This window comes from Grus americana, chromosome 10 (genome assembly GCF_028858705.1).
Source record: "Grus americana isolate bGruAme1 chromosome 10, bGruAme1.mat, whole genome shotgun sequence".
NCBI lineage: Eukaryota > Metazoa > Chordata > Aves > Gruiformes > Gruidae > Grus > Grus americana.
Genome location: NC_072861.1, coordinates 8307521 through 8331524, shown reverse-complemented (window position 1 = coordinate 8331524; position 24004 = coordinate 8307521). Strand labels below are relative to the sequence as shown.

Genomic DNA, 24004 nt, shown 5'->3' with positions numbered 1-24004 from the left:
GACTTTGCAGGAGAAGCTGGGAGGGAATATTAGGGAATACTGTTTTTATGCAATGTAAGAAATAGAGCTGTAATTTGCAATCCATGCATTCCAAGACAAAATGCAGAGACATGAGAAAAAAATAAATTCTTTCTCCCCTCGGTCATATTAAAAATGTATGTATTTGATGAACTGAAACTTAACCATTAGAATTCTCTAGCAGAAGAGTGCACTTTTATTTTTAGAAATCCTACCTGTACAAATTTAGCTTTGTAAGACTGATCTGTTTCATATCCCCTGCCTCAACTATAACTCCAAAGTTTAAATTAATTTGCTATCAGTTTTGATACAACATTATTTAGCATCGCCAGGAAAAAAAAAAGTCATGTTTCAAACATTTCTGTCTTTGAAAGGATTAGAGCTTAGCTTTATGGTCAAAGGCCTTATTAGCACAGTCTGTACAGATCAAATGACCATTTTTGTGGAATTCATGTTAGTTATTTAAATTGTAGCAGATGGTAATTTTTACAGCAAAAAAAATTTCTGGTGTGTTGCTTTAGGACAAGATAAATAAGGTTGATCTTCAGATGTTTATAGATGAGGATCTGTTAAAGCTGCAGGCCTAAAATGCAGATTTCTTGTCAACTTTAATTAGCTTGTGAACCCAAAATTATATACTTATTTAAAATTAACCAGGGTGAAGAAAAGCAGTTTTGCCAACTTTCTGTTGTTCACACTCATGAAAAAAGATGGCAAAGTGACTCTGTAATGCTGTGAATTCTGTGTCAGTGAGAAACCAATGCCAAGCCCTGGAATTACAAAATGACTCTGAAGGACCTGACAGAGGCTGAAATGAGAGGAACAAGTAATTCCTTATGCAGAAATCGAAGTGGAAATGTGCTAAGCATGATGTCAATGAAAACATGTGAGTTTTGACAGAGAAAAGCGCCTGTAGGGTAGATATGCTGAGAAATCTCTGCAGTTATTTCATTTGAGATACTTTATTCACAATACCACAGTGGTGTTACCACTGTTGTTTAATAACTATGCTCGCACTTCAATGCGAGTGTACGCTAACAGTAATAAAAGACAAGAATTAATTTTGAAAGATGTCTGCATTACAGAAATGACCATGGGCCCTATTCATTAGTTATGCAAATTTATTGGGCAAATTTTACAAATCCTTATTCTTCATATCTGAGCACAGTTCAGAAATGCTCTCTGGGAGGGCAGCAGCTTTGTTATTTTTAATCAACAGAATAGTTTGTGCTCTTCTTTATCCTTCCCAACAGAAGATCATTTGGGGAGTGGATAATTTTCTGGAAATCACATACTAGTGTAGGAGCTAAGAATTTGGGAAGAGATTATCTTTGTGAACCTCTGTTCAAGATTGGACGTATAGAATATAAAGTTTAATCACAAAATTAACCAGATTTCAGATCACTAATTTGTCCTTCAATAGAAAACTCAACATCAAAACTACCTGCTACCTCTTGGCAAGGAAGAAGCAATATATTGTTTCAGGACATTTTACAGAAAAAAAATCAAGGTCATCACATATACATTCTCCATCACCAAGACTACTAGTTATGCAAAATAAACAACAGAGAATAACTAATAACATAAGATGCAATTACTAAGGCTACCTGAAAATAATAATAATAATAATAAAAAAGGTAACAATGTAATGACTTGTAATGACTGCACGAGTCACTCTGAATGTTCTTCAGTCCTTGGTTCTTTTGACTGACCAATGTATGAGATGAGCCTTATAAATGAAACTAGGAAGGTACTCTTTGGGTATAAACAACCATCTTACAATTACGATGAGAGTCTTTTCTATAGGCACATTAATTCAGAATCCTGTAGCTGTTTCTCTAATAGCTCTGTGCCTCACTCAGACTCTCAAAATAGATCTGAAACAGTACTCGAGTGAGGACTTTTGCCTTTTGTACAAGGCTATATGTACTACTTTGCTTACCAGCTAAAGGAACAATAGATAGCATGCTGCTATCAGATACATACTATTGCCACAAACATTTTCTTATGCCTTAGATACATACTATTACCACAAACATTTTCTTATGTCTGACTGTCATGTGAAGATATATGATCTGCGCATACTGTTATCTCCATGAATATATTGGGTATTCACAATAGACAGGCACACAATTGGCCATGTCTAATTATGTTCGATGTATATGAGAAACAAACTGATATTAAGGGCTTGTTTATATTCTGGCAAACACCCAACTGGGGGAGGTGGGCTGGGAGACTCACAATAGTTTCTACAGGCTGTAATTGTAAAATGAACTTGCATTTATCATTGTGTCTAAAAAGTTATTATCTGGGCAGGGGAAACAGCTCCCTCCAAATCACCTGGCTGGATAGCATACAACAGAAAGAAGAATTAAAGCTCAGAGAAGTGTGGGTCTTACCTCTGGTGGGTACTGAAGGCAAAGAAAAGTCTCTCTGCTGGCCGCAGACTGTACAGCTTGCTTTTAAGTTGTAAACAATAGATTTTTACAAAGATAACTTATGCCATAAATGAAGGCTTTTAGAGGACTTCAATATAGTGTTTGTTAATCTTTCTTTGCTAGCATCTAGCCAATCAACCCATATAACTATTTGTGAAATTAACTTTTATTAGCCAGGATGTCTGCAGAAAGCAAATGTAACCCCTTCCCTGCCATTTGTGTTCATTCACACCAGAATCTTTGACTAGAAAGGCAAACCCTTTAGAAGGAATGCACCTGATTGCACACAGTTTAATCAAGGACTTGGGCTGCTGATTGCTATTAAAGAATATCTAAAAAGGAGAATTTCTGAAGTGCCTATAAAATTTAATTTGCTAACATCAAAAACAAATGAGACCACCACAAACAAAAAACCCCTCAAGATTTATCAAAGAAATAGTTACAAATTATTCTTTCAGTACTTATACTACTGGAACTTGGTGTTTCAGCACCATCCCCTGAAGGGTTTACCTTTTGAGCCTCATAACAGAGCCCTGAGGATCTTGGGCCGTGCATGCTTCTACACTGCTTTCACTGCTGACCCTGCCTTCACCACCCAGGGTGAGGCAGTTGTCCACAAAGCAATGTGCAGAGCAAAGAATGAGCCAACAGTAGAGGTCAGCCATGAACTGTAGATTTCCTCTCCAGATTTCTTGCCTGAACAATTTTTGCTGTTTACTGTACACCCAGAAAGATCCGGGGCACCTGTGCCAAAACAGCAGTGGATAACAGGAGCAGGAGGAAGGAAAATTGGTTTCCTTCCCAAAATGAGACAAGGCAAAAATCCAGGCACTAAGAGCACTGCCATGGGAGGGCTGAAGTACAAGGGGATAGTAACACTTGGTTTCTCTGTGAATAACAGAGCTCCCCTAGCAAGTCCTCTCTGCTAGCTGGTCCAAAAAGGTCAAGATCTCACAGAAGAAAACACCACCACAAAACAAAAAAAAAAAAAAGAGAAATAATAAACTCAACCTAGATGGACTATAAAAAACCCCTAAGAACCTTGACAGTATACGCCCCTACATCAGCTATGTCTTGGCTTTTGGAGAGTTACCATTGCCACTTGCTGGTTTCTACCACCCCTTGGTAAAGCTGTTTGGCATGTTGGCTCCTTTGAAAAGGGGAATGTTTCAGTCCTCCTGCATGTTATGGCTGGAACACATGATGCACCAACATGCTGGGCTACTCGAGTTGCCCCCAGTTTCATCTGGTCCAGTGCTCAACATTTAAAAATATTTAAACAGTGGCTACATAAATTAGGTCAGTGCTTCAGCCAAAACAGATTACCTAGATTTTTAAAGCTGAGAATGAACATGGACTAATAAACTGCTGTTTGCTGGGTTATTTGAAAAACAAGCATTTGGTTGCTCCTTGCAAATGAGGACACTGTTCAATACCATTCTCTCTTAAATGCAGCTGCCTAGTACATTAATTTAATGCAGCAACTGGATCTGAAGGGCAGGGATTTGGAGTGAAAGAAATAATCCATGCATGGTGTCAAAAAGGTGCTTGAAGTTGCAAATGGGTACCAGACAAACAACAAAATGCATCCAATTTTCTAGGCCTGCTTTCCAACTGTGGTGCTTTATACCTACACCAGCCAGGAGCTCAGGCATCATTTTACTCAGTCGTGTTTGTCAAGCACTAAACACAACACCCCTCAGTTTTTCCCATATCTAGACAAAACATCTAGCACCTGAGCCCCCAGCCCTGGATCTCTGCTGGGGATTTAACAGCCGTGTGTACAACATCATTTTGCCCATCTCGCTCCTCCCCAAAACGTGACCAAAGCCAAATTCCTGGCTAAGGCAAGCAGGGACTGGCCCTGCCCTGGATCCCCACCCTGGTTGCCTTCCCCTCCAGCTGCCCCACCACCCCCAGGCAGTGGCTATCCTGCCCGGGGCACTCTGCTGCCCTTTGGGCTAATTCATGCCTTTCACAGCAGCAGCCGCTGCTGATGGCAAAGGAGAATAACTGAACGCTTGGACTGACGAGGTGAGGGGCACTGGGAGGGCATCTCCGTGGCCCTCAGGGATTTGATGCCCTTTGGCTTTTCGGCGAGCGAGGGTAGGGCTGGCTCCCCCTCCGCCCGGAGCAGCCTTCGTGACCCCGGCCCGCGGGCGGGCCGGGCTGGCACCCCGCGCCTCACCATAGCCCCGGCTGCTGCGGGAGGGCGTCAGCTGGCAGGGCTCGGGGGCAGGCCCCGCGCAGCGGGGAGGGCTGCGGGGTGCGGCTGCCCGGCAGGGGAGGGGGCTGCCCCCCGCTCTCCTCTCTATAATGCCAGGGCCGCTTTGCCCAGCGCGCCGCACCACTCCGGCTCGGTAGCAGCCTGCGAGCGGCTCCGCTCCCTCCCCTGCGGCCCGGGGACGCTCAAGGATTAGGGAAGGGAGGGAAATCCATCAGGCGGAGAGGCAGGACACGGAGGCGGGCCGTCAGCATTCCTCCGCTCCGCCTGAGCCGGCAGCGCCGTAAGGCGAGCTCCGGTGCGGGCGCAGGAAGGGGCCGAGCTGCCGGAGGTCCCCGGGGCGTCGGCGGCTCTCAGCGGCCCGGATCCGCGGCGCGGCCCGCGCCGCAGCCTTGCTCGGCCCCTGCCCGCGCCGCTCGGGGCTGACGAGGCTTGGCGGCGGAAGAAGCCCGCTGCTGCTGTCACCCTCCCTGGCCGCGCTGGGTCTCCCGGAATGGGCCTCCAGGAGCTGGCGGTGTGGCTGCTCGCGGCGGCGGGGCTTGTGCGCGGTGAGTGAACGCCGTGCTCCAGCTCCGCGGGCAGCCGCCGGGAGCCAGGGCGGCATGCGGCAGGGGCGGGCGGGAGGGCAGGGGCAAGCTGTCCTGGATCCTCCACGGCACGGCGGGTCCCGGGCCGTTCTGTGGGCTTGCCAGCGCTGGGAGCTGCCGGGAAGGGACGTGGGAGATGGACAGAGCAATGGGGATAGGGGAACAAACTCCGCCAAGGCACTTAAATGGTAGCTGCTTCAGGGCAGAGGCTGTGGCTTTTTGTGGTGGAGTTCAGGACCAGAAAATAAGAGGGAAGAGGAAAGTCCGCCTGGAGTAGGGACAGGGAGGGCTCGCATCAGAGGACCTGTTCCTACCCTGACCCAGATTTCCTTCCATTCTGAAACTGCGTCTGTCCCTGGTCTACTCTGCTCCATCCATGTGGACCTGCTCCCTCTCCCTCCATAGACTATGGCAGAATAAAGACCCTCCCTGGACTTGAGGCGTAAAAGGACAGAAATCCCTGAATATTACCACGTATATTAATGTAGTGCCTATCATCTCTGCCAGGAACCCCATATGCCCACTTTATTCATAGCTGCATGAACAGAGAGCAAAGTGGAGAATACTTGCCGTAAAGAGTTCTCAGTCTGAAGCAGTCTGAGAGCAGGATTCAGTCTAACCTGTGGCCATTTTTCTCCCACTGTCTTGCTGATGCCCTCTGCCGTATCTGTGCTCTGCTTTTCTGGTTATAGCTATGCCAGGACAGGTGTCAAAATACAGGTAGTATATTTCCTCTTCATCACTGCTTGCTGCTGGACCAAAGGGTGCATATGTTGACAAAGCACCATTAGCATTTAGAATTTATCACTCCTGGCCAGCCAAGAAATGATCAAAGAGCAAATCGCCCTTACAGGCTGGGATGAATGAGAGAGTGATACATTTGTGATAAGATTTTGCTGGAGTAGCTATATGAATTACAGTGGCATTTTTCTGAGAATGCAGCAGGTAAAATAATAGATACATAATATCTGACAGCAGGAAAAGAGCATATGTCCTAGCTTTGCTTTCTGATGTAGAATCCTAATTATTTACCTATTTATTCCTGTGCTCGAAGAGTCCCTGCAAGGAGAGTTCCAAAGGAAGCTTTATAAGGAGCTGCTGAAAAATTACAACCCTCTGGAGCGACCGGTTGCAAATGATTCCCAGCCACTCACTGTCTATTTCACTCTCAGCCTCATGCAGATCATGGATGTGGTGAGTCTGTAACCTTCTAGGAAACTAGTTCTTTAAAAGGATGGATTTTTCCTTCCCAGAATGGAGATCTGTGATAGCAAAGGAAGACTGCAAGATATTGGAAAGCACAAATAATTCAAGACACAATGCCAAATTTTGACTGCCTTTTTAAAGAAGTAAACTTAAAAGTAAAGTCTGCCTGTTTCTTAGATCTCTTGTCAATATTTCCCAACCTTCTTATCGGTATGAAATATTTAATGTCAAGCTCAAACTGCATACTTTGCCTTTTGAATCCTTAACTGTACTTAGAACCAACAAGAAGTGTAGTCTGGGCGGGGGTTATGCAAAAACAAAGTTCTTGATTTCGGGTGGTCACTAAAGAACTTCTTATTTTGGAGATAGGGGATTGGAGAGGGAGGGGGTGTCCTGGCCAAAATCCAAGTTATATTATTTCTTATCTTATTTAGACAAGACTGCTACATTCTGTATGCTTAAATTTTAATTGCTTTATTTGCAACTGCAGTTGTTTGGTATATCAATAGATACTCCTGCGAGTGCTTGGCAGGCTTGTAAAATGCACTGTAGGATCTCCTGGGTTCAAATATGAGTAATGTCACAGTGGCACAGAGATCAAACTCTACATGTAAGTGGGTTTTCAGTATTTATTTTTACTGAATTCAACTAGCTATGGCCACTAATAAAGAAGTTAATTACTTAAAACTACTAGTTAACCTCAAAATGCCATTATCTTTCCATCAGATGCTTAAAGTTCGAGACACAACAAAATTAAAAAAAAGGAAAGATGGGATTATTCATGACAAGTGGCTTGCTTTCTGTTCCCTTACAAGCTGCCAATTGCCAAAATCCAGACACTGCTCATTTAGTATCTAAAGGTCAGCGCACACACACGCACATGCGCACACACACAACTCTGCAGGCTTAAATGCTCATAGTTTCTATGCATGTTTTTGCAAGTTTTAGATTTATTAGACCTAAGGTAAAAACTAGGATGTGTATTTCCAGTGTGATATTTACTAAAGTGAGAATAGGCAGTTGTAATCAGTGAGCTGTTTCAGTGTCAGTGCCACTAAAGCCAACAGGCAAAATATGTCAGTCCCATCCTTGTCTACACCAGTTGAGTTTTAATACATGTGATACCAATGAGCAGAACAGAAGCTACATGGACTCGTATATTCTTTGAATGATGGAGAGGGAAGAATATGAGTTATGCAGAGTGCAACAATTTCAAAAGGTGCTGGCAGTTTGAACTCGACGCAGACTGTGGCTGTACTGCATGGGCACTTGAGAGCTAGGAAAGGACAGCCAAAACAGGGATTGGACCAAAACTTTGATGTGAGATAAAAGCCTGTACCACTGGGCTGATATAACAGATGACACTAACATCCTACTAACTGTATGTGGGCATGATTTTGTTATTAATTATGCTTATTATGGGTGGGCTTAGAGATTTTGAAAAAGGGGATCTCCTCATGCTGAACACTCTGCAGACACAAATAGTAGGTGACTCCTGGCACAAAGACTCAGTCTAAATAGACAAGGAAGCAAGAATGCCTTAGGACAATCAGAGACAACAGAAAAAGCGTAAAAGCAAGTAATACCACAAAAGGAATGAATGCTATTGTGTTAATAAGGGATATATTAATTTCATGATTCATCTTCAAATTGGATTCCTTTAGAATGCGTCAAGGTGACACAAAGAGGCATTCGATAGGCAGTGGGAGTCATGAGGACAGGACAGGTCAGAGGAAAGTAAGAGAAGAAAACCGAAGTGAAGAGAATGAAGGGCAGCATGGGACAGACAGTGCTTCAAAGGTCTGAATGCCTGAAGGTCCCCATCTGAGCTACTGCTGCAGCTATTTTTGCTGGCTCACACCTTCACAGGTCTTTTGCCATGTACAGCAAGGGAATGTGGAGGACAGGGCAGAAATAACCACTCAGTTCTCTTGGCTCCACACCATCTGTGTGATGGAGCTCCTCTTTCCAGTGCATCAGGCCCCTTAGTGGCTTCTGCAGCAGCTCCTGCTGGCTGGAGTCTCCACTTGTAGCTATACATTCTGTGTATCTCTGGTTTTAGTTACATTTTTATCTTTGATAGTAATAGGCCAATATGTTCAGGAAAGCTTAGCCAGTCTGTTCAAGGCCTGCTCAAACTGAGCAAAACTCCACATTTGAATGTATCTCTGCAGAACTCAACACAGTACACGATGCTTCATCTGAATCTTAAACCAGGCTTCAATAAAACCCCTTCCCAACCATGGACTTAATTTACAAGGCCTTCTTATGTAAGTCCCTTTTGAGGGGTGACCTTCTGCTGCATATGTGCCTTCTCACGGCTCCTGGAGGAACTTTTGCTTTGGTACAGGACAGTACAGTCCCCTCCAAAGGATTTTGGTACAACTCTGTACAACTGTGTGTTGAGGAAACATTTCTCTAGTGCTTGTTTTATTTTGATGACTAGGATAAAAGCCCTGATGCTGGGGAGGAGCGGGGGAATTGTTGTTTGGTTAGTTTTCTTACTGTTAGCACTACACTACATACAATTAATTTCAGACTTATTTCAGAACAGGAGAGTTCGAAAAGGCATTTTGATCCAAAATAAAACAGGGCTGTGAACACACCAATTTTTTCCCCAGCTTTCAGAAACTGCACTTCTGATGTCATTCTATATAGACACATTTGGCCTGAATGTGTTAAGCTAATATGTTTTAAAGTATTAACCACCCTGGGAGAGGTTTGTTGTATGGCCAAACCCTCCTACTGATGACATAGCTTACAGAAGCCTTGTTTATGTCATGAAAAACATTTCCTGAATAGAATAAACTGAATGCCCATGAGACTTCTTTCCTACCTAAATTTCATCTATACTATAAAGGTGTCATTTGCATTTCTATGAGTTAATAGTGGGGCTGTCTCTTCCTCACACTCCTGACATGGCTATAACCATGCCCTTGACATGGTTATGGTTATAGTACGAACAGCTGGCTGTTGGAGAAACAAATGGCTAAAGGCCAGCAGGCAGTCAACTTCATAGAGTTAATTTCTTCCAGAGTTGTCAAGTTTAATTAAAAACCATACAAACTGAAGGGCAAATATCCACAGATCACTAGCCACTCTGTGTCTAGTGAATCACTTGCAGTCTTGGCTAATATGATTCAAAAGGGAGTTTTTGATCCTATGTGCCTTCCAAAAAAAATCCCTTCATAATCAGTAAGAAGCCATAGTTTTTGTACTGGCAGTTTAGATACAGCTCATTCTGCTTGCTATAAAACTGACTGCATTTCTTCCTCAGAGATCTGGGATTGACAGGCAAAGAAAGAAACCAACCATGAAGTAAATTAAGCTTCACACTATGAAACAAATGAGTTTTCTTCATTGTCAACATGAAGCAAATGCTGGTGGGAATGACAGCTACTTGCAATAACAATTACTGGTTTAACAAGCTAGAAACAAAACATGTCACCATCATACTTTCCTGTAGTTTATATATTCACTTTAATGGCTTCTCAGCTGATACAAGCAGTACTGGGAGTTAGACCTATCCAGAGCAGATCTGTCAAATCCCTGCCAGAACAGACTGAGCCAGGCTAGATTCTGGCTGCTGCTGTTCCTTACTTGAAGTCTCTTCCATTCCACTCAGACTTTGCTGATAGGAAAGGGGAGACAGTATATGAAAACTTTTCCAAATACAGTGGATATTTCCTACTGTGTATTTTTAGCTTAACCCTTTCCTTCTAAAAGTAGCAATTATTTCTGTCCTATGCTTACAGATATGTTTTTCTTTTTATTGGTATTGCATATTAACATGCATGCTAGTATCAGGACTATATAACGAGGGACCTGTAAGTGCCGATTGCCCCAACTTAGTTCAGTCCACTAGAAAATAGAGTTAATGAATTGTCTAATGAGAATGCAAGCTGGCATAGTAAATTCTACAAAGTATTGCTAAACGGGGAGGGGAAACAGTGGCAGCATGAAAAAAATGCAGTTTGTGGACACATGAATGAAAAGGAGAGCTAGGAAACTGAGGGAGTGCCTGGAGAAGTGGGAATGCATGGTAGACCTGAGAGACAGCAAAGGAGTTTGGAAGAAAGGTGGAATTTAGGTGGAAGAGGATGGAGGGCAAAAAGAAAAGAAAGAGGTTGGAAAGGAGTAGACTTAAAAAAAGCTTCTGTGTCAAGTTAATAAGAACTTTCAAGAGAGAGATCCTAGGTATCTTTCAGTTTGCTTTATTCCCGTATTCCTTAATAGAAAAATCACTGCTCTTAAACCTTTGCAAACAATCTTGCAATAAATCATCCTGAAGTGAAAACAAAGTGGAGACAGCCAACTGGCCAGAAGTGCTCTTCAAAGACATTTGAGTTGTTATAGTATCAGAAGATGGAATAAGATGTTTCTTTTGCTTTTTATAATTGTTTCAATTTTCTGGAAATGAGAAATGCTGAGCGATTTGATGAAAGAAATGAAAAAAAACTAATTCCTCTCTGATTTGCTGAAATCTTGTTTCAAAACTCCTTGTGAGAAAGCAATTTATATTGAACAAATAGGCTGATAAACATCTCTCTGGATCCGAATCAGAAAATGTTTGGAAATAGCTGACTTAAGAAAACTAAACAAAATTTAAGAATAAGCACAGAAGGAAAATCTTAACAGACAAATACTAAAGGTATCTGCATACTTTAGTGGCAGGAGAAGAAGAGGAGCTAATGTATTGTCCTAGTTGGCCAAGGTCACTTATTCTTCTCTACATCTCACCTCACGGAAACCCCACTACGTGCACAAAAAGCTAGTCTTTGGCCTCTGCCTGTCTAGTATTTCAGTGTTGGCATGGAGTATGAACCTAACTTTACGCTTAGGAAAAACATCCAGCATATGCATTTTTGAGAAACAGATTATTGAAATACGCTCATATAATTTCCACACTGGATAAAATAACAGCCACCACTTTTTTAAACACTATGTGGAGGCAAACACCTCTAACATTCTTATTTTCTCTTGTAACATCCATCCCAATAACAGCATTAGAGGAAAATATTCAGTCACTACTTCTTGGTGTAGAGCAAATGCTCAGAATAGACACAGCAGCAGTGCTGTCCCTACTTGGCTACATCTCACGCAGAATAGTGAATGGCATAGAAAAACAAATATAGCGATCACAAAGGTATTAATTTTGTGCCTAGCCTGACATTTTTACAACAGACATATTTGTATCTACTGTAAGTTAACAGAGTTAAGAGAAACGTATCTGAGGGAATTCCATCCCCAAAAGTCAGAAGATGAAACCTTAGAAATGAATGCAAAATGATCATACATTTACACTGCAAATTACTGCTTAGAGACACAGACATGAAGAACTGGAATACATTGAGATATACAGTGACAGTTTAAACTCAATTTTTACTGCTATCTAAACAAGTAGAAGAATCCTACAGTCTTATTTTAGTTTGGAAGGGGCCTCCAGAGGTCATCTAGTCCACCCTCCTGCTCCAAATATGTCTAAATAGATCAAGTTACTTGGGACTGTGTCCGGTCAAGTACTGAACACTTCCACGGAGAGAGATTCCACAACCTCCCTGGGCAACCTGTTTCAGTATTCAACTATCATCATGGTAGTCTTGCTTTCCTAACATCTAAGCATAACTTCCTATGTTCCAACTTAGGAAGAACACTAAAAAAACACTTTGAGATAAATGAGGCACCTTTCCTTCTTCAACAAAATTGGCTACATGGCATAAAGATACTTCTGGTGAAGTACACCAGATTTCTTGACTATTTGCAGCAAGGTATATATTTTGACTTTACTAAAGCCTTTTTGAATAACACTCTTAGCAAAAAAATAGAGAATAAGGCCTTGGTAAACCTACATGGCAGAACTGGTTAGAAAATCTTAGTGTAGTTGTCAATGGTGCACTGTCCAAATGGTGAGATTTAGTTACATCGTGAGATTCCCCAAGAACCTATCCTGACTCAGTGTTTTCATTTCATTTCACCTGGAAGACAGAAGTAGTAATATTTTTAGTAAATTTGAAGATGACATAAGTTTGATAGGGGCTCAGAGAATACTGAGGGCAAAACTAGAATTTAACATGGTCTTCTTGTAAAAGGACTGGTTTGACCCAATTTGATGCATGTTTTTCTTGTTTTGTTTTCAAAGCCTAAATTGCATGGAATTTTGGGTACTATATTTTAAGAAATATTTGGATGCATGGGAAATAATCCATCTGCTGGAGGCTTTGGTTGGATTGAATGAGTATAATTTGATGCCTAAGTGCTTTCTTAACTGGAACCAAAGACAGGTCAGTACTGCCTCTGTATGAGGGCAGATATTTGTGTTATTTTTATCATTCCATTAACTATAATCTGTAGTCACAGTCAGACTCTCCCTGTGCTAGCTAATATGTAAACACAGCTGAAAAGATAATCTTTGTTCCAAAACATTTACAACCTAATTATATTTTGATAGACTAGATTCTTTTAATATCGGAATCATTCATGTCACAATAACTGTTGAAGTGTACAAGACAATGTCAAATAAAACTTTTGCATAAAAATGCTAAAGTTAAGACTATTGCATTGGGATCAGACCAATGGCTTTCTGATATTAATTTTCATTAATATGTCTTCTTAGATTTTTCTAAGGAATTTCAGCAATTTTACTCTGCAGCTGTTGAAAACATTACTGTGTTCTGGGGCTTTCTGGTTTGAATTTAGAATTTACACCACTTTCTATGTGGAACTTGGGGCACCATTTTGTGAGTGTCCTAAGCTGATGTCAGCACTCTGCTGCTGGAAGAGATGATCTCACTAACTTCTGGCCTCATGTTCCTGCCCCTTTGGCTTGCACCAGTGTCTCTGGGACTGAGCAGTTAGCTGTATCAATTTTTTGAGTAGTCATTTTTCTAGATGACCTGTACTTAGTTTGGATTTAGGTTAGCTTAAACTGCTTACAATTCTCTACCCGTGGTGGTTCTTCACTTAAAATCTGTCATATATTTAGCAAAAACCCAAGCTAGTTCCATCTCTCTGAGCCAAGTTGCTGAACTTGGGAAAATGCTGGATCAATACTATCTTATCTTGTAACTTGTGGAGCAAGACTTATGGTGACAAACATTTTGGTGGGTATGAATGTGTCCATTTTGGTCAACTCTGATTATAAAGTATTTTATTTTTTTTCTAGCAGAAGAATCAATATTTAGTAATTTTTTAAGAAAGTTGCATTTAGTTATTCATCTACATGAATATTCAAGTTCTTACTTATGTTGTGTAACACCATTTAGTCAGGAATCTTTCATGGTTCCTCCAGACACTTACTAGCTAATGAAATCATTTACTACACAACAGTTTTCACTTATTTTCCAGTTTCTCCCATTTCTTTTTTTAATTTCTAGTTAGGGAAAATGAAAGTGCTGAATAGTTGTTTGTATGTAGTGAGCAGCAGCAGAATCTCAAGAGAAATCCTGTTTCTTTAGGCTCTTCAATTCACTTGTGCAGACCAAAGGAAATATGAAAGCATGCAAACTTCAGTCAAAGTTTGCTCATCCTACATTGCCCTTGGTTACGTGTATGACTTAGATTTATATATTCAAGGGCTTTTGTCCTTGTTTCATTTTACAAAGTGTAAGTGATACAGTTGACTTCAATGTCAACTTAATGCTTAACACAGCCTCTGCATAAGAATCTGCAACTCAGTATTTCCGATCAAATACCCTGGACCCACCAGGCAAGATAGTAATGTGAAATATCTTGAAATTTGAAAAAGAAAATTATGCTGTCATTCAAAGAAGCAGAACAGTTTCTGTAAAGAAAGAGACTATAAAACAAACATCTCCCCCGCAAAAAAAAACCCCCAAACAACAAAAACCAACCAACCAACACCCCCCCCCCCCAAAAAAAAAAAAAACAAACCACCCAAACCCTGGAAAGATGGATAAAGCAACCAAATCAAGAGACTCATTGAGAAATGGTGCTAAAGAAGTTCCTAAGCTGTTTATCAAACCTCAGCAGCCTCTTTGCAAACAATGGTTGTAGCAGAAGCTCATCAAATCTGCATTATTCTTTTAATTTTTAGCATTCATTTGTGTACATTAGAAAGTCTCTCCAACCTTTATTTTCCTCTCACTTTGCTGCTTGATCTTTATTCCCTCCATGCTAAAAAGAGTAACTATTTTCACTTTCATCTTGGAGCCATTTCTGTTCTACCATGATTTATTCCTGAGAGTTTAGAAAACTAGTACAGTGCTGGGATATGCTTTCCGATATTTTTAGTTAGTTTAATACCTACAAAAGTTAATGGATTATAACAGAAAACAGTACTCTGCTTCCTCATGAAATATGAAGAACAGATCTTTTCAAATAATAGTCTAAAATATTCTGAAAATGGATCTATTTAAACAAGCAGACAACACCTCTCCCTACCCTACTGTGGTGAGATACTGATATACTAAGAGAAACTGCAACCTTATTTCTGTGATATTAGTCCATTTTTTCTGTGCTTCCAAATATCTTCTGGCTTTTTGGACTATTTTTTCCTTCAGCATCTTTCTTGTACCTAGTCGTCTTAAATAGTATTAGATCTGGAAAGATATTTTAAACACAGTCTATATTCTGTAGGATGGAATGGGAAGCAATGAATTTAAACTAATTTAAGGGAATTTGCAGGAAGGAAAAAAGGACTAACTAAAGGCTATAAAAACCCTCCTGATAATAGTTAACAGGAGAACATTAGAGATGTTCATTGTATGTGAACATCAGAGCATTTGTTCTGCTTTCTGCTTCCACAGGAGAGGTCTTTGGAATAGTAATACAAATCAGTTGGGTTTTTTCAAGTAGGTGCTATTCTGTTTCTGTTCTCTGTTTCATTTTACGGCTGTATTCTCAGACCTGTGCAGATAAAGCGCCTGCTTTTCTCTCAGAAAAGCACACACTATAAAAAGTTTTCAGTAATTTACAAATCTAATAGTGCTGACAGCAGTTGAACAAAGTATTGTCAATGGATTGTAAGCAAACACTTTTCTATCTATGAACAGCATATATTAACATAGAAACATTCAAATGTTAATTACTTCAAATTTAGATGATACAGATGTGAATTCTTCAGTTTCTCCTGAACTCCTCACCATGTTTGCCTGAATAGACTACTAAACAATCCAACTGTTCCCAATCTAAATAAATCTCTGAGTTACAAAAAAGGCAAAAAAAAGAGGAAGAACTCACAATGGGTTGGCAGCAGGAAGCATATATGTACAAGCCCTTATATAGAAAAAGAAATCTTTTAAACTTCACTTAGAATTTTAATTACTTAAATAATGTATTTTTAATGTGTTAACTAATTTACTTTGAATTTTTAATTGAATGTCTCCAAAATCCTCTGGTAGTGATGTGAAGCCATATTTGCAGAGCCTATAATGACACCTCCATATTGCTTACATGATCCTCACGATGGAGTAGCCTGAAGGGAAGACGATCGATAACCATGTGCAGAGTTGGTGGACCTACGCACATGTTTAATTATACAGCACTACTACTTTGGACTTTTATTGGCTTGTTTTCTGTGTTCAGCCATGAGTATTAACATATTTCTGTGGTTGGCATCCCCATAATTACTCTCAATAACTACACAGTTCTGTCGGTTAAGTATTTGAGAGGAAAGAAGCAGGCAAATGCAAGAATGAAGACAGAAAAAATAATGAGCACTGGGAAGTTTGACTGAACCACTCACTGAGCTGAAGAAATTCAAATAAGCATTTTTATGGATTTTGGAGTGTTTACTCCACCTCTGACTCCAGCAGACAGAGGTGTTCTTTTTGTAGGAGAGTTTGCTCTTTTGTGTTGCAGAAAACAGCAGCCTGAAGGACTGTGTAGGTGTTCTGACATTTCAGTCATGACGCTTGTTGCATTTGTGAAGAAAGAGACACACAGTTGATTTTCATCAATATATTCCTCTCAGCCAAGTTCATGGTTTCTCAGTACCTTTGTCAGTGATTCTTTACAGGCATTAAAAAGAAGTGGGGACCATATGGATATTTAGGAAAAGTTCAAAAGGAAGACCCTGTAAAAGAGGACTCCCAAACCTGTCCCTCAGAGGATGTAGAGTAAGGAATAACTAGAATTTCTGTAATGCTGATTCATCCTCTCTTCCTGATTTAAGGTAGTTTTGTAATACTTCTGTGTCAAGAGCTGCAGAGATGTTCAGTAGGATAAGCAATGTATTTGGTACTATACCCTTCTTGAGGGAACTTTTTAATTGCCATGGTGATGTCTGTGCTGTATCCTAGATTGAACAGAGACCCCAATACATTGAGGATAATGGATTACGTTACATATCACAGGGACTGGAAAGATGGAGATAAGATAATATAGTTAGACTGTCTGGGAAGAGTAATGGCACTTTGCTAACTGGTCCTCTGAAGCTAGCTTTAACTATGTCCATTTGTAGTAGACAGAGCTATTCCTCATGGTTGTGTCCTAGTCAGACGCCTCTATCTCCATGGTTCTGGTGTTCCTCAAAGGTTCGCAGTTTCAGCATGTGAATTGATGCTAAAACATGGACAAGATGCTCTGGTCAGGTGTGGAAATTTCTGTTGCTGTTATCCACAAAAATAGAAGAACGCCAGCAGCAGGCTGGTGCTGGAGCTGTGTGCTCTGATCACACAAAGGGAGAGGAAGAGACAACTTTGTGTTCAACTCCTTGTTCTCCCATAACTTGTCTCCTTGAAGACATCACCTGCTTTCCTTTCAGTTTAGTTTGCTAAATATATATGCTATAATAGCATTTCCATATGACTTGTGAACATTTTTAGGAGAAAGGCTTAATAAAAAGTCAAATATGACTTAAAGTTGATCAGCAAGAGTAAAAAGAGAGTCAAATCCTTTGATACAATGCTGTCCTGGCATTACATCCAGGTGTAACAATCTGACCTTTCAACTTCTATGTTTTGCAGCTAACCTGCAGGCAAATAAATCAAGTTCAAAAGCTTTGATTCCCTCTAGTTTTAACACTGTCTAAGGAGTGGGGCTGTGGGGGCTCTATTATTCCCTCTTAGCCTGTGGAATGGTTGGTAGTTCCCAGATCCCAACATGCATTTGGAACTGGGATGCCTATCTGTGTCAGACAGACAATGCTAATCAGCACCTACAGCCAGTATTTAACAGTAATTCAGGGTTCAATCCTCTCAATGGGAGTCTGCCATGGAATACAATGGAATCAAGTTCTTTGTAAATAAAGCAACAGAACACAGTTATTACTTTGCATGCTTGCAATAAGTGTAACTGCACTTTAAGCTCTATGCTGTATTTAATAATTGAACTGACTGCAACCTACCGTGAATCATGGGAATTCATAAGATAACTTGAAAAAATGCAACCTCCCCCTCTTGCTCTTCAAAAGAATATTTTTCCATACCAGTTGTGAAGTATGTTATTAGCTATGCTGTACTCTGCTCATTTCATACACCTGATCCCTGCTTGTCTTTGCAAAGATGAATGTGTCCAAATCTAAATACAATCTCTTGTTAACAATGATGTACTGAAAAAAAAAAATACTGCTATTACAATTATGTCCCCATGGTAACAGAAATGGTACATCATGAGGCTCTTACACATATTTAAAATCTCTGCTTCTTTTCTGTGAAACTCAGTGAAAATACATCTCAAGCCCATTGCCAGGACAAAACCCTATTGCAGTCAACGACAAGCACGACTGTTAGATTTTGTCAGAGTATATATGGAAGAGAAACTCATTCCCACATTTTAAGGAGGCTCCTCGTGCAGATGCTCTGCCCAGAGTTAAGATCGCTCTTCTATGCTCTTTCTTCAGCAGCTCTTCTGCTGTGTAAGATTTGTATCCACCTGGAAAGTCCTGTGTGTGAGCCAACTCCGCCTTTCTTTTAAAGCAAGATAAAGTAGGTGGGGAGAGAGCAAATACTTCTTGCAAAGGCACATGAGAGTAGTTGGTGTGGAGAAACCACTGGAGTTTTTCAGACTTGGAAAAATATAGCACACACGGTACAATTAGGAAAAAACAACAACCAAACAATCCCCCTCAGAATTTCACTTGAATTAAGCAAAGCAATCAGACTCCTCCCCTCGCACTCCAAACTCAACCTTAACCCAGGTAAAATTCAAATTACATTTTTCTAATTTTTATTTTAAAGGAAAAATTAAGATATTCAAAGGGCCAAAAATGAGCATCTACTCCTATCCCAGCAGCACAGAATACATTTTAACATTTTAACTCTAGAAACCTTTAAAACTTTCACAGAATTTTAGCTATTAGCAGAAGCATGTTTGTCTGTTGTATTCAGGTTTACTTCCTCACTCTTTTCTTTGTCTCCTTGTGCACCTGAAGAGTGCATGGGAAAGGTGAACTCTAGGCTTCAATACCCATGCAGAACACATACCTGAAAATCTCCATGTTTTTTTAGACTTACACATAGGTCAAGGTCTACAGTCACTAAGTCTGAGTTGTAACTGTGGGTAAGCTCATAGCAAACCTTGTATTAAATATGTGCTGGCTCAAGTGTTAACACAGAGCAGAACTGTAGCTGGTCTAGTGCTCAGGACATCTCTCCACCACTCACACCAGGAGATTTCTTTTCCTCCTCTCCCATTCCCTTCCTCCCAGCTGCTGGATGCCGTTTCTCACCAGCGTTACCCAGTGACTTGCAGACCATCCTATTGCAGTTTCCACTACATGAAACCACGAGCTCACCATAATGGGCTTCAGCATGGCTAAAGCTTGTGCTTCTGCATACCCTGTCCCAGGAGCCCTCTGCACCCAACAGCAGATACCTGTTTCCATTTGTGGTAACCCTCTGCGTTATTTCTGCTCTGTTCCTCAGCCAGTCTTTTCTGCTTGTCCTTGTTACTACATACAAACATCTGGAACTAATGTCAGCAGATGTGGCAGTCTAAGCTGCTACACGTTGAGCTGTATAGCTGTGTGCAAAGACTGTACTGCTAAGGATATTTATAGCAGTGCTGAAATCTGTAATGCTATGTAATAGTTTTGTAGCAGTACTGTAAATATTCATTTGGCAGTGTTGCGTTGTTATTTGTAGCTAGGCACCGTTTTCCTTGTGTTTAATTTGCTGAAAATAATGTGTTTATAAGTTAGAAGGAAGATTTACAAAGTCATTTTTTTAAAAAAAATTTGTTGATTTTCTACTAATCACATTTATAATAATTCATTAACCCCCCCCAAAAGATAATAAGTAGTTTGAACAATTTCACATGTTCCTGATGGAAGGGACTCACAAACTGTCAAGACAGGCGAATGCTCTACAAATACTAAGTATCATATGCTGTAAGAGTAATACCCAAAAGTTAGACCCAGTACAGCATAGCTGGCTAGCTTCAAGTAGCGCTGGCACTGTTTTACTCCACAGCCCAGTTAATAAAGAAAATGACATTACACATATATACGTAGGCCAGCCTGGATGTGTGCATTTCAAAGGAAGATGACATAAGTACATATTGCTTTGAAATAAAAATCTTCCATATCTTGAACTTTAAACATTACACTCTGATTAAGTAAACATTTACGAAGATAGGTGATATTTTGAAGGTGAAAAGCTGCACAGAATTGAAGCAATAGCAAGATGAGGTCTTGGCTGTCACAGAGTGCTGTCTGCTAAAGAGAGGAAGCTGGAGTTGGAATGTTTGGTTTATCCAGCATTATTTCTAGTAAGTGTGGCCCACTCCTTAATTTGTACAGGAGAGAGTTCTAGTAAATATGGCCAGACAGAGGAATCACTGAATGTAGGCCATGGTTCTGAAACAAAACAAGAATAAATAAACAGAATGAGAGTGAAGACTCAAACCTTAATCCCACCTGTCTCATGCAGGAAACATCACTGGATTAACAGTGGCCCTCTCCTACAAATATTTATAAATTTGTTTATAAAATTGGGCCAATATACACCAGTCATTAGCCCAAACACTTTGCATGGATGATTCAGCTCTTTCACAAATACTCTTCAGCTGCATTCTCCTTTGCAGCTGTACATTCTAGCATAGGTTCTTGTTCGGCTCTGCTGCACCGTTCAGCAGATGATGTGAAGAGGCTGATTTTTTAATTCAAATAGAAACCAGAGGAACTGTTACTGCATCTGGGATTGGTACTGCCACTCTGTCCTTCAAGATTATGGAAAGTGCTTAGGACAGCAGGTCGTGTTGGGAATATGCCACAGATTTGCTCTGCATTGTTCCTGTCTAGAGATTTAGGGTACTTCAATAAACTTTACGCACTGTATCACAAATGAAAGTGGGTGCTAGGGGTGGGAATGAGGAAAGGGTCTCCTTACAGGGAAACTCTGTCTGTTTCCCATATAACTTGCAGTATTTCAGTTAGTCCCAGAATAGCCATTTATTGCTTTGCTCCTCTTTGAATTTACAGTCCAAAGTCAGCCTTCTTAAAAAATAAAAATGGATACTGGCAGCAATCTGTGCCAGTCTGTGTTATCTCCAGCAACAAAACTCCGCTTTCCTCAGTCAGGAGCAATTCCACAGAGCAGTTCTCTATTTCACAAAAACCTTCAGCACATACAGTATGAAGAGCAATTCATATGCCATCCATCACAAATCTAATAAACCTAAGAGATCAATAGAAAAGAAGTTTTCTTTTCAAATTTCCCTTTAATTAACTACTCACATTTTGGGTTGCCTTAAGAATTTAATTCTTTGATTAAAAAAAGCTAGAAGAAATTAAATCAAAAAGCACACAAAGTAAGGAAGACATTTTCAGGCTGGATTTCAGAGATATAACTGCAAAACTCACCTTAATGCTACTGGAGATATTTAGCTAAAGCCCGAGCACAGCTGCAATACCTGATCCCTAAAGGTCTGAAAGAGCCAGAGAGAGTCTGAGTTGGAAGGTGAGAAAGTCACAGAGTCACATATCATCCTAGCAGTGAAGGTGCCTCAGGGCTGAATTTGGCTTTGAAGCAGAATGTGGAAAAGAAGAAAGGGTGATATCCTAAATGCCTTCAACTTTCACTGAGGTCACTAGCAGCATGGAGTGGCTGAGTATGAAATAATGAAGACCAACTTTCAGGAGGTTTTTAGCACCAACAGAATCAGGGCAAGTTAGCAGCTGATGTAAAGGGAGCTGGCCAAGGCAAGCGCAAGCCCAAGGCCACGTCATGCAGAATTGGCACACCATGCTGACTGGGCTGTGTAGTAAACCTCATCATCTTAAACTCTGTTTAAAGAGTTTGCAACGGTTACTATAATTTTGAAGGAGCGTTGCTTCCCAGCAGCATGCTCTACCACTACAAGGTTAAGTTATAGATGTTAGAGCTCTGTTTTTATATAAAAATCTCACTGACATGGCAAAAGCCAGAACACCAAATATCAGTGCGTGTTTAAGTTTGAAGTGGTCTTGAGGAAAATGCAGTAAAACAATGAAAATTTGTATTTTCCACTTCTGACTTTTTATTGAATCATTTTGCACTTTTTGCATCTATTTTCAAGAAATCAGAAACATTCTGTGGCCTGTTCCTGGTGTTGAGCCTCACATGCTGGATCATGTATGATTATTATCATTATTATTATTAAATTGATAAAGCCTGTTTATACAGCATTTTCTGCATAATTGTAAATATGTGCTGTAAGCTGAGTCAAAAACATTTTACTATGATAAAAAAGTATATTGCTGACTACTGGAGAAGTGAAGGGTAGTTGCACTAACCTGTTCCTTTTCTGGTGAAAGGGAAGTCAGGTGGGGAAGAAGCATCAGGAGTTCAAACATCTTTGATCTCACAAATCCTGTACACTGCCTTTTTCTTCATCTTTATGTTGCCTAAAAAACCCATTTCACATTGCTAAATCCCCATGCAGCTTTTTATTCCTATGCAAAACCCCCAAACATTCTTTAATTCCATCCCAATTTGCATTTTAATTAATCTTGCATTTTGCAGATGCAATGTAGGTGGTGCCTTAGGCTTCAGGGGTAACAAATGTGCACCCATTATGGGGCAGCCTGACTCCGCACCATCTACTACATTGCTTAAGATCACGACTTGCTGCAGCTACAGCCCCCACCTGTGGATGACTAAGGGTAGTCCTTGGCAAGCAGCTGCAGTTTTCATTTCAGCATCCTTGCAGGAGCTTCAGGTTGGCTTTTTTTAGGTAACTGATTTTTATCCTCATCCCTAAGACAGCAAAATTCAATTTTGCCTGCACCACTAAGAAGCCTCGAGCCACCTTTAATACAGAAGCTTAGCATTAACTTTGGCACATGAGGAGCAAATAATTGCAATAGTTGCCCACGTTGACTTAGTGTTACAAAGAATGTGAGGTCACTATGGTGTTTCCTGATGGGTTCCAGGTGGGTGAAGCTGGAGACCACATGCTACTCTGGCTTCTCCTGGAGGCTGGCCACACAGGGTGCTGGTGTGCATGAGCACAATGTGCAGGAATGGAGAAGTCCAGCCCCTTCTCTACTCTCCATAAGTTCTGAGGAGCTCAGATTCATCATGTCTCTATGGCTGCCTAAAGTATGGCTGTAGCATCAATCTTTTGTCAACTGGCCATTTTATGACTGCATAACTCACCCTCCGGTGCGTTCTCTCAGTATTAATCCTATAAGAATTCAGGCTTTTTCACTTTATACAGTTTAGTGAGCTCAGTACATGACTCTAAAAAGGAAGAGGAAGAAAACCCCAAGCTGCGTGAAGCAACAATTAAACATAACAGGGTTTTAAATGATGTGGGGAAAAAAGTCATTAGGTGCTAGTAATTTGACATTGTGGATCAGATGTTAAGGATGTGTAATGAGCAAGTACTGAGACAATAAGAGCTAATGAACTGATTAACCTGCTGGTTTCAGTAGGATGACATTCAAGCAAATAAAAGTGAAAATCTATATAGGGAGTGCCTTACATGTCTCTCACTGGCTGCCAGCCCATTTTTAACTTCAGACTACAATTATTAACTTCAGTCTTGTTACAAGGTACTGATCAGGAACCTAGCATTATTGCTATAACAAGGGATGTCTTAAAATGTTTCTGCAAACTCTTTTATTAAGGTTCATGGTAATTGAAGCCTGCTTCAAAGAGACATTACTTTTTCTGTAAGTTAGGTGAGATTCAACCAAGTAAAAATAAAGAATCTGGATTTGAAGTGCAAGAATTACAGCTAATAGATTTTAGTCAGGACATCACTTTATACAAGTCTTCTGGGAAGTATGTGTTTCTTGCTAGGTGCTGCGTGTCACTGTCTGCATGCCAGTCTGTAAGCATGCAGACTTATGTTACTTCTTTTTCCCCTTGCTTTTTGCTGCATAGCTTTTCTAGTGTGCTGACATCCCTTTCAAAATCAGCAGATAATGTTCCTTACAAAGTCTGTAATGTCCAGGCTAATACCCTTCACAAAGCATTATCAAATTTTCATCTCTTTTATATATTCTGTTGAACACAGGGTAAGAGAAGGATAATGTGAGAATCTGATACTGTGTTTCCAAAGGTGGGTGAAGACTGATAGTCTAATAGACTTTGTAAATTGAAAGGCAGACAAAACCGGAGATGGGAACTGGAAGAATGGTGACA

At 40.5% G+C, this 24004-nt stretch overlaps 1 protein-coding gene across 4 annotated transcripts in view; it reads left to right on the top strand.

The window, feature by feature from the left end:
• The first annotated feature begins 4709 nt into the window (after positions 1 to 4709).
• CHRFAM7A (CHRNA7 (exons 5-10) and FAM7A (exons A-E) fusion) overlaps positions 4710 to 24004 on the top strand; it is a 42091-nt gene continuing 22796 nt past the window's right edge. For 3 of the 4 annotated variants that reach the window (XM_054837103.1, XM_054837104.1, XM_054837105.1), the window contains exons 1-2: positions 4710 to 5228; positions 6322 to 6461. In XM_054837103.1, coding sequence (XP_054693078.1) covers positions 5174 to 5228; positions 6322 to 6461 — 195 coding nt within the window. In that variant the 5' untranslated portion in view covers positions 4710 to 5173. The remainder of the gene's footprint in view (positions 5229 to 6321; positions 6462 to 24004) is intronic. The other variant, XM_054837102.1, reaches the window with a different exon arrangement.